Raw genomic sequence first — 10,264 nt, 5'->3', positions numbered from 1 at the left:
AAAATTTCCGCACAAAAGGTATTCTCGTCACTTCATAAAATGAAGGTTGAACCACTGGAGTCACATGGACTATTTTAACAATGTCTGCTTTTCTGGATCTTGAAAGTTGAAATTATGTTGCTGCTGGGTAGTTCAGAAACCTCTCAAGTTTCATCAAAAATATCTTAATTTGTGTTCAGAAGATTAACAAATTCTTACAGGTTTGGAACGAAATGAGGGTGAGGAATTAATGACAGAATTTTCATTTTTGGGTGATTGCTCCTGAAACTTTACAGTGGCCACATGATAAATGGAGGGGCAAACATACAATATAAATGCAGAATATAAATTAATATAAATATATTTTCATATCGTGATAACTATTTGATATAAATCAGCAACACGTTTATGCCCTCAAAATAATTTTGAATTAAATGTTGATGCAATTATTTGTAAAAAAAAAAAAAAAAAAAAAAAATGATTTGATTCTCTCATGGGACATTGCTATTTTTGTAATGGTGGGGCTTAGCAGTTGCTACACTACATGCGCCCTTCACTTGAACGACCTCGCTAATTCCAGAATAATTTGTGATTTGATTCTAAAACATCTCTGTTTTATATCTGAGCACTCCCCATTAAACTTCCAAGAAAATGTGTTTAACAGTCAAATAATGGAAAACTGCTTAAATGCGTATCTATCGAGTGGGAAACCTTGGTGCTCAGGTGTGTTGGTCGATGAACACCAATCATACACAGGTGCTGATGGAGAAAAAAGGAGGGGGAAGCCGACGTAGCATTTGTGAAACAGCAACACACACACTGTCATCGCAGCGGGTAACAGTGCGGTTTCCTTTTGAGAAGGCGATCAGTTTGGACTAAGAATGTTTATAGACGCTTAGCCTACACGGTAAGTGTTATGTTCTGTTCAAAATCTTGAAAACGTTTACCGTTAGTTTTTAATTTACATGAACTGTCAATCGGTTTAATATCTACCATAGTTAGCCTATACCTCCACTGTTACTATCATAGACAGTATAGCCCAGGCTATCATCTGCTCAAATCTTATTTACATTTTTACAGCAGTAACAATGCAACGAATTCATATAGGATCTCCACTAAAGGACTCATTTCTTCATTTACTTACTTCTTAATCTGTTTCTTTCTTTTTTCCCACAAATCTAGTTAACTTGTATTTTCCCTGAAACTATGCTTAACACATTGTAGCTAATGTGTTAATTTTCCTTCAAAACACAGTCAGTTCAGTTTCTAAACGACTTTTAACATTTCAGGAATGATCTGAAAAGACGTTGGCTCGTCTCAACCTAGTGCATTTCCCTTCTAGATATGCCCAAAAATTGATATAATGTAGTCCTAAAAACATGAAGTTAAGCAGTAAGCATTATTCCACCATAAATGTTTCAAACTGTAGTAGGCTATGCTGCATTACATGTTAAATTTGGTGAGGTAAAATCTGCTATATATTTAATTTAGTTTTTGTGTGTGTGTGTGTGTGTGTGTGTGTGTGTGTGTGTGTGTGTGTGTGTGTGTGTGTGTGTGTGTGTGTGTGTGTGTGTGTGTGTGTGTGTGTGAATGTGCTTAATGTTTAAATTAGATAATGATTCAAGACAGATATGGTGAAAGTCATAGTTAATTGCTTTTAGTTTCGTTATACTGGAAAGAAAAGTGTATTCTTGAATATAACTGAGGCTTGAGATAAAGCCACAATTAGCCGAATTGTATCTGTTTTATAAATAATCATATCAGGTTTGCTATGTACTATATACTGCAGAAATGGATCAGGGTGCAGGGCTGGAGCATAAATCAGATCAATCAGAATCCAAATACCGTTCCTAAAGGATCCCGGTTGATCTAGAATGGAAAAAAAGTATTTGCTTAAGGAGTTTCTAGGATAGCTCAGGTTGCATGCTATGGTGCTATCTGTCCCTGAGATCAATACAGTGTCCTTACGGGATTGAAATGTACTGTACTGTTTAATTGGTCACCTGAGACGGTATTTCCAATAAATGAAAACCTTGTGTTTATTTTTAGATCCTCATTCAAAAATTATTTCTGCTAACTAAATAATAGATTTGTTTTATTTGATTATTTGTTCCTGCGAAAATAAATAGAGTAGCTATAATGTTTGCATCTACAAAGCTCTAGCCTCGTTCCAGTAAGTTTTAAGAGGGTTTGTTCACACAGAAATTTACTCGCCCTCATGTTATTCCAAACCCATATGACTTGCTTTCTGAACATGCTGAAACACACACACAAAATAGTTTGAAGAATGTCTTGGTGGTTTCTTTTGTCCATACAATGGAAGTCACATTGGGCCCCTTCAAAGGATCTTGTCGTGTTTTGAGCGAACTGTCACTTTAACTTTCAGCAAGTCTTAAAGCCCCCCCACCCAACACCCACCCTGGTGGTATTTGAAGTGCTACGTGATGTGTTCATAGACCATAACGCAATAAAAAAAAGAGATATTACTGCTGTTACGAGGCTGCAGACTTCAAGTTATGTCATGTTCCTGTGATCTCACTAGCATTACTGTTTCCTTCTTTCTGCTAGGCTCGCAGCTGAACATCAATGGGAATATAATCGAAGAAACTGAATTTGGAGGAAGATGCACATAAAAAATAAAAAGCAAATGTAGGACCAGCTAACACTGATCCCAAGGAGGAACAAAGAAATAGAGCAGCTCTTCAACGCAAGTGCATTCTGTTGTGTAAAGTTGAACCCCCACCATTTCCTGTAGAGACCAACATCCTTTCTTGCTTCTCTTAACAGAGTTGTTGTAAAATGAAAAAGAAATTCTTCATCGTAGCAGTAGCTAGCAGCCTTTGCTTTGTCATATTATATACCCAACTAAAGGATGTGGAACACACACACAGAGACAGGGGCAGAATCCCTTCAGTTGCAGCTGCCACATCTAGAAAACCTACAACTGCAGTGATAAGCACCATAAAAAAGACAACCAAAAGTGTTATGCTGAGGAAACTTCCACCCCTTACTATTTCTGAGCCTTTCAGAAAGGACATTCCCAAAAACGGTGCCTTCTGGAACCGAAAACTTCATTCTCTCCTCAGGCAGTTTGACTCCGTCAACAACGAAACACTTGAGCCGCATAAAAAGTTTCACTGTCAGCCTGAGAGTTTGGAGTTGCTGCAAACGAACATTCAGGATATTCAGACGTATCCCCCTCTTTACGGAGACTTCCTCAGAGGCATGGAGTGTCGAGACTCGCCAGTTGTTCACGATCAGCCTGGCAAGTGTGCGTCGGATGACATTTTCCTTCTCTTTGCAATCAAATCCATCCCAAGGCACTTCGAGAGGCGCCAAGCAGTCCGAGAGACCTGGGGAAGAGAAGGGTTGTATGAGAACGGACTTCAGGTACGAACCGTCTTTCTGCTGGGTCGATCGTCTGCGGATGATCCCAATCTCGACAAAATGGTTTCATATGAAGCTCAGCAGTTTCAAGACCTGCTCGTTTGGGATTTTCACGACACCTTTTACAACCTGACTCTCAAGGAGCATGTGTTCTTCAAGTGGATGCTGGATCAGTGTCCTCAGGTGTCTTTCATTTTTAAGGGCGATGATGATGTTTTTGCCAACACTAAAGCAATACTGAATCATCTGAAGTCTCTGGAGCCCACGCAGGCCTCGTCGTTGTATGCCGGGCAGGTCATTTCTGATGCCACGCCGCTACGGGACCCTAAAATCAAATATTATGTTCCTCAATCTTTCTACGAAGGTCCTTACCCTCCTTATGCCGGTGGCGGTGGATTCCTCTTTTCTGGAAACCTTCTCCCATCTCTTTACCACGTTTCCTTTTACATACCCTTCTTCCCAATTGATGACGTCTACACCGGCATGTGCTTTAAAGCAATTGGAATCACTCCGACCGTACACGGTGGTTTCAAGACATTTGACATTCGGGAACAAGATCGAGAGAACCCCTGTGTGCACAAAGACTTGCTTCTGGTGCACCAACGCAACGCTCAGCAGACCATGAGACTGTGGAGAAATATGCACAGCTCCATGCTGACCTGCTGATATGTTTGGCACCTGATAAACGGACCATTATTAGACCATTTTAGCTGTTGTGTGTGACGACAACCCTTATGTTGGATAAGAATAAGCTGGTAACATCCTCTGGGGACAATACTGTGCATTAAGGTACCTTTCTGAGACTCTGGATGAAGGCTTCTTTTGGTTAATTTTCACTTGCACGTTTGTTTGATTGTTGTACGTGAAAGATTTGTTTCTGTGCAATTGACACTGAGCTCTCAATGGGTTAACTTTAAGGCAGTGTTTCCCAACTCTACACACTTTCAAACTCTTCCTAATAAAACATCAACTCTTCTGCTCCTCACTAGAGACATTAGCTATGTTTCCATCCCCCTGTATGTATGCGCATTTTGAAATATCGCATCAGAAATGTAAAAAAATCCCCTATTTCGCAAAAAGGTTTTTGCGCTCACTTGAGGTGGTTTTTGACTTGCACAGTTAATGCGACTAATGGGAGATGGATACGCATTTGCCAAATCAATTCTGACGTAGCGAACATTAAACCCACGTGACCAATCAACTGTTTTATTTACTGTTTGTTACTAGGTTACCAATACCACCGCCATCCACTTGAACAACTTAATGGAAAACGGACTTAATTCGCATTTGTTTTTGCGAACTTGGAGAACACTCAAAAAATAACTTGCTGCTTTTTTAAGTAAATTCAACGTCAAGTGGTTCCACGCAACTATATTGTGTAATTTTCACAAATAACAATGTAGTTATATGAACAAAATAAATTCAAGTAAAGCTGACAACATTTCTTTGAATAAATACAAACCATTTGATTTTGTCACTGTTACATAATATTTATATGTGGAGTTTACTTAATAATGTTACGATAAATGTATAAACGTTTATTATGTAATGTGAACACATTTATCGATTTAATTTACCTTATTAAATTAACTAACCAGTTTGTTCGTTTCACTCAGCAATGTTAAGTTATCCGAACAAACACTTAAGTAAAGCTGACAATACTCATTTTTAGTAGAAACAACTCAGTAAATTTAAGTTCATGTAGTTACATGAGTTTAAGTAATGTGAACAAGGATGATTTGAGTGCATCTAACAACAGTGAAAGTTTTTGAGTGAAGATTCGCTTAACGTTTGGTTGGAAACTCAGCTTATAAGACCAGAAATAGATGGGTCAGATAAGGGACTCATCCAAAATGTGCACTGTTGGTGTGCCTCCTGGAACAGGGTTGTAGAACACTGTTTTAAGGTATAGATCGCCCAGAAATTACTTGTTTTGTCCTGCAGAACACCGATATTTTGAATATGTTTTTGCTGTTTTTGTTCTTATTGTGAAATTGGACCTAAATCTTTCAAATTCCAAAAAGTTAGCTTGAAATGAATCCATACTACCCCACTGGAAGATCATGTTTTCTGAAGCGACATGATCATACGAGGAACAGATCAACATGTCTGAATGGTTGTCATTCTTTTAAATATCCTCTTTTGTGTTTCAAGGAAGACAGTTAGTCATACATGCTTGAGGGTGAGTGACAGAATTTACATTTTTGGGGGTGTGAACTTCATTTGGAATGTCAAAGCTCAAAGGTTTGCATATTTCATGACATTCGGACACATTTTGATCTGTTCATCGTACCGGGAATTCGTGTCATTTTACATGAGGGAAATCTTTGCAGATTTTGCAACTGTTTCAAACTGGTCATGTGAATTCACCACATTGATCAACCAAAAACTGCTTGGTGGCTTCTGTTTGAGCTGTGCTTCATAATTTCCTGCTCTATTGAAAATAGACTAACCTTTTTTTCCCCATGCAAAATTTCACTACTGTGACCACACCTTTAGAATATGCAGTTCTAGTGAAGCTGTTGGATTAATTCACACTACCTTTATGTCCTATTTTGAAATTTGAAAGACTTTTGTTGACTTCAGCAGTTTTTGTCCATTCTTCACATACAGCTCTGGAAAAAAATTAAGAGACCACTTAACATTGAGAAATCAGAGCTGTATATATTCTTCTGTGTTCAGTGGGAGAAAGGAAGCTACTATTTTACAAGTTTGCGTGCGAGTCATCAAATTGGCATGTGGGTACATGGCAATGGTGGCAGTATTCCTTGCAAATCACTGTTCTTGGAAAGCACATGTTCCTGGAACACGGGCCTTGTGGGAGACAAATGGCATTATTTATTTATCAGGGCTGCATTTCTCAAAAGCATCGTAAGATTGTAGAACTATTAAACCCGATGGTCTCTACAATCAACTTGACTCACCATGTTTCTGAGAAACGCAGCCCAGATTGGTGAGGTGTGATAAGTTTTGCTACTAGCATCGTTATCTATGAATAATCTCTCCTTGTGTGAAAATGTAACAAAGTATGAGACGTTTTATGTGCACTCTAAAAATGCTGGGTTGTTTCAACCCATGTTTAGGTCAAATATGGACGAACCCAACCGTTGGGTTTAACATTTTTTGCTTAAATGGTGTTTAAATGTTGTATCATTTTTCATGTTGCAGTATCCATGTGTGTCTGTGTGAATTATAATGAACTGCACATCTGAAACAATGTAAAGTTCACATTAAAGTTATTTTGTGAGTGTTATATCTAGAATAAGAACCTAATTCAACTCGAGGGGCTGATTCTGTGCTTAACAAGAATTTTAGCGAATAGACAGTCTTCATTTCGTTTTGAATAAGGGGGAAGCATTCCTTGACACGGATGTCACAGAAATGAGGAACCGGTGGTGGGAGTTTATCCTCCTGACATGAATGGACGAGTATATGCTGTTAGTCTACATTTTTTTGACGCTTATGAGAATAGATAGAATTTTGGAAAATGCATCATCAAAACATCTTTAAGGGTGGGATGTTTTTGGCATGTTTACGTGACAACGATGTACTAAACAGAGGTTTTTCCTTTGCGTTTTTTACGTACAGATGACAATGTTGTCAAAACAATCCTCGATCCTCAGGTTATTGCTGCTCTCCCTGCTCTTATCAAGGTTATTTTCGTAAACGAAAACTGAAAAGAAGACTACAACTATTGGTCAAAAAACATTTTCGTAAACTGAAATAAAATTAAAAAATCATAATAAATGAAAAACTAAAAGAAAAAACTACTCTTACTGAAAAACTAACTGAAATAAAATAATAATTAATAAAAATAAATATTCGTTTTCGTATTTAATAAGCTCTCTTTACTGTGGCGGAAAATCTGACCTGTAGCGGTAGAGGGAGTGTGTGTATATGGCACTACTGTGTGTGAAGTTTTTTTTTTTATATGCAAGAGAACAACAATTACAAAGAACAAAGAACAGTGAGGGTTACAAATAATAAAGCTAATTAAGCTAGCTTAAAGGATTTACACCATGAAAGAGTCTTACATGCAATAGAGTTATCAGAATTTCTTAACAAGTTTAAATACATATCAAAATCTTTCCTGAAAATAAAAAAGTAGGGAGTTTTTTTTTTTTAAATGTACACTTATGAATGTAAAATTTAGCACAGTAAAGCAATAAATTTATAATAAATTTACAATGAGAAGGGTTTAAATTCAAAGAATAACCAAAAAACACAATTTTGGGGGTTATACAGAAGTTTGGATATAAATATTTTTTAACAAAATTTGAAAAATCAATCTACTGTGTGTGAAGTGAGCTGAGGAGAACCTGTCCTGACGCAACGCGTGCAGTGAACACACATCGCTAGTCCAGGGGCCTGTACCATGAAGGTAGTTGAACAAACTCAGGGTTACAGGATTGGTTTTGAGTTGACAAAACCAAACCGATGCAATCAAGCTTTATTGGTACCATGACGCAGCTCATCAACTTTCTCTGTCAACTCAGGCTTTGATCCTGAGTTTAGGATTTTAGCTGTGACATCAGTAGTGAACAGCCAATCACACGATGTGGATCAGTGAAACTGACATCTACTTCTCGCGAGAGAAGCTGCGAAATTGATTTCTCTCTTCTGCAGAATATTACATGATTGAAAATATTAAGAATTTAAACAAATGTACACAGGAAGAAGAAAAGAGCTGTCTATGAAAGCTGTCAACTTTAAGAAAAATCTTACTTAGTCAGTACCAGTAAAAGTTATAAAGTTAGTTTAGTTGATATATAGAGAGAATTGAACATTTAAACTCGCATGTAGTCATTTTTATAGCTTTATTTATTGATTTTAAAGCGTATTTGTATGACCTTTATATACAGTAGGCTATTTATATTAATTTTAACTATGTGCCTATTAATGATTGATTAACTAAAATGATACATGTGTAAGTGATTAAGGGTATATAATTACTTAAATGATATCTAAGTCATTCAAAATTATTATTATAATAAATAAGCATTGTTAAAAGCCAGACACTTTAGTCTTTTAAAACCATTTGCTATGTAGTGACCTTTAATTTGGAGTAGAAACAGGGGGAGTGACTTCATTGCATCAGAGGTGTGTCACTTTGCTCACAGCTGATTGGTCTAATTTCAGTTTGAGATCTCTTATCCAGAACATAACCTGCCCTGGAGCAGGTTAGCCGTGGAGCGTAAGTTCAGGGCCGGCCCTGACCAATTTGCTGCCCTAGGCAAGATTTTACTTGGTGCCCCTTGTGTCAAGGTTTAGCACTACATGTTATCAGTCTTTGGAAACACTCGTACTGTTTTATTTTTGTAATGCATTGATGTTTTATTTTTATATTTATTGTTGTTGTTTTATATGATGTCCAGTCCATTCTACCCCGTCATTATGTTCATGATATTATTTTTTTTATTTATTTTTTTTAAAGGCTGATGATAGTCAAACTATACAAAGATTGCACCTATGCCACATTACAGCCTAAACACAAAGAGCAAGAGTGCATCTAACATTCATGTACAAACTATTTATTGAGAACTAGCAAAAGTATTTGTTTTCCAGTAGATGGCAGCAATATTCCACTAAACTATGAGCATTCATGTTTTCACCAGGAATTAAACCGAAATTTAGATATTTAATGTGAATTTTACATAAAATGTTGCTATTTTAAATAAACCTGTATATAAATATAATTACTAATTTGGGCAAATACATTTTAAAATTGCTATACACCCCCTTAAAACTGCACAACTGCAGAGTTAAAACATAGGCTATTAAAAAAGTGATATTACATGCGTTTAATATTTTTATATTATTTATTTTTTTACAAAATCACACTGGCTGTGGCCTCTGGAGAACCCAGAACAGCTGCTTGCATAAAGTTTAAGGTAAAAATAACTGGAATTAATTAGCAAACATTAGTATTTTACTACTATGCAATTAAATAAACTGTTCATTAATTTACCTACATCACTTTACTTCTGTCTTTACACTGCAAAAAAATGCTCTTCTTATTTAAACAAGAATATTTTTCATGTTTCCAGTCCAAATATCAAAAAATTCTTAAATCAAGGTGCATAAGTAAAATGACATAAGACATTTTTCTTGTTTACTTGAAAATAAAATCAAAATGAAGTGAGTTTTTGCTTAAAACAAGCTAAATTATCTGCCAATGGGGTGAGAAAAATAATCTTATTTCTGTTTGGGACAGAAACAAGATTTCAATAAGGAACAAGATTATTTTTCTCACTCCATTGGCAGATCATTTTGCTTGTTTTAAGCAAAAACTCACTTCATTTTGATTTTATTTTCAAGTAAACAAGAAAAATATCTTCTGTCATTTTACTCATCTAGTAAATGCACCTTGATTTAAGAATTTTTAGATAAACAAAACACAAATACTAAGTAAGAAGAGCAGTGTATCCCTTATCTTTCCTGCATCAGAGGGCTTCTGTCTTTTTAGACACTTCAATTCGGCCATCCGTCATAAATATTCAGGCAACTTACACCGTGTCAACACCTGGCGCGAGCGGCCAAGCACCTTAAAAAATGAAAGCAATCCTTTCTGCGTTGGATGCGGCGAGAGGCGACGCGACACAACAAATTCCCCTAACGATAAACTGATCGTGCGTTGTATTTCTGACGCACTTCAAGTAGATCGGCGGGGGGAGATTGATGAGGCGGACCGGGAAGAGGCGGGGGACTTAGTTAAGTTTTTTTGCGCTTTACTTGGTAATATTTCGAAATTAATATTAATAAAATAGTATCAGTAATACATTTTGGCGCCCCTATGGATGAGTGGCGCCCCTAGCATTTGCCTATTCCGCCTATGCCACGGGCCGGCCCTGCGTAAGTTACTATGGAGATGAACACTTCTAAAAGCCAAACCACTTTA

The 10,264-nt window shown here is 36.8% G+C and overlaps 1 protein-coding gene across 1 annotated transcript; it reads left to right on the top strand.

The window, feature by feature from the left end:
* Window positions 1-789: 789 nt before the first annotated feature.
* b3gnt2l (UDP-GlcNAc:betaGal beta-1,3-N-acetylglucosaminyltransferase 2, like) lies at window positions 790-7,087 on the top strand. Its single transcript, XM_079826211.1, has 2 exons — window positions 790-886; window positions 2,548-7,087. Exon 2 carries the CDS (start codon window positions 2,779-2,781, stop codon window positions 4,030-4,032), a length of 1,254 nt encoding a protein of 417 aa, XP_079682337.1. The 5' UTR covers window positions 790-886; window positions 2,548-2,778; the 3' UTR covers window positions 4,033-7,087.
* Window positions 7,088-10,264: the final 3,177 nt, after the last annotated feature.

The sequence above is a fragment of the Gobio gobio genome, assembly GCF_949357685.1.
Source record: "Gobio gobio genome assembly, chromosome: 9".
Taxonomy (NCBI): domain Eukaryota; kingdom Metazoa; phylum Chordata; class Actinopteri; order Cypriniformes; family Gobionidae; genus Gobio; species Gobio gobio.
The sequence above is the reverse complement of the archived record's forward strand: the minus strand, read 5'-3'. Positions and strand labels throughout refer to the sequence as shown.

Excerpts from the sequence above, each read along its gene's own strand:
- b3gnt2l (XM_079826211.1), top strand. The coding sequence starts at position 2,779 with ATGAAAAAGAAATTCTTCATCGTAGCAGTAGCTAGCAGCCTTTGCTTT.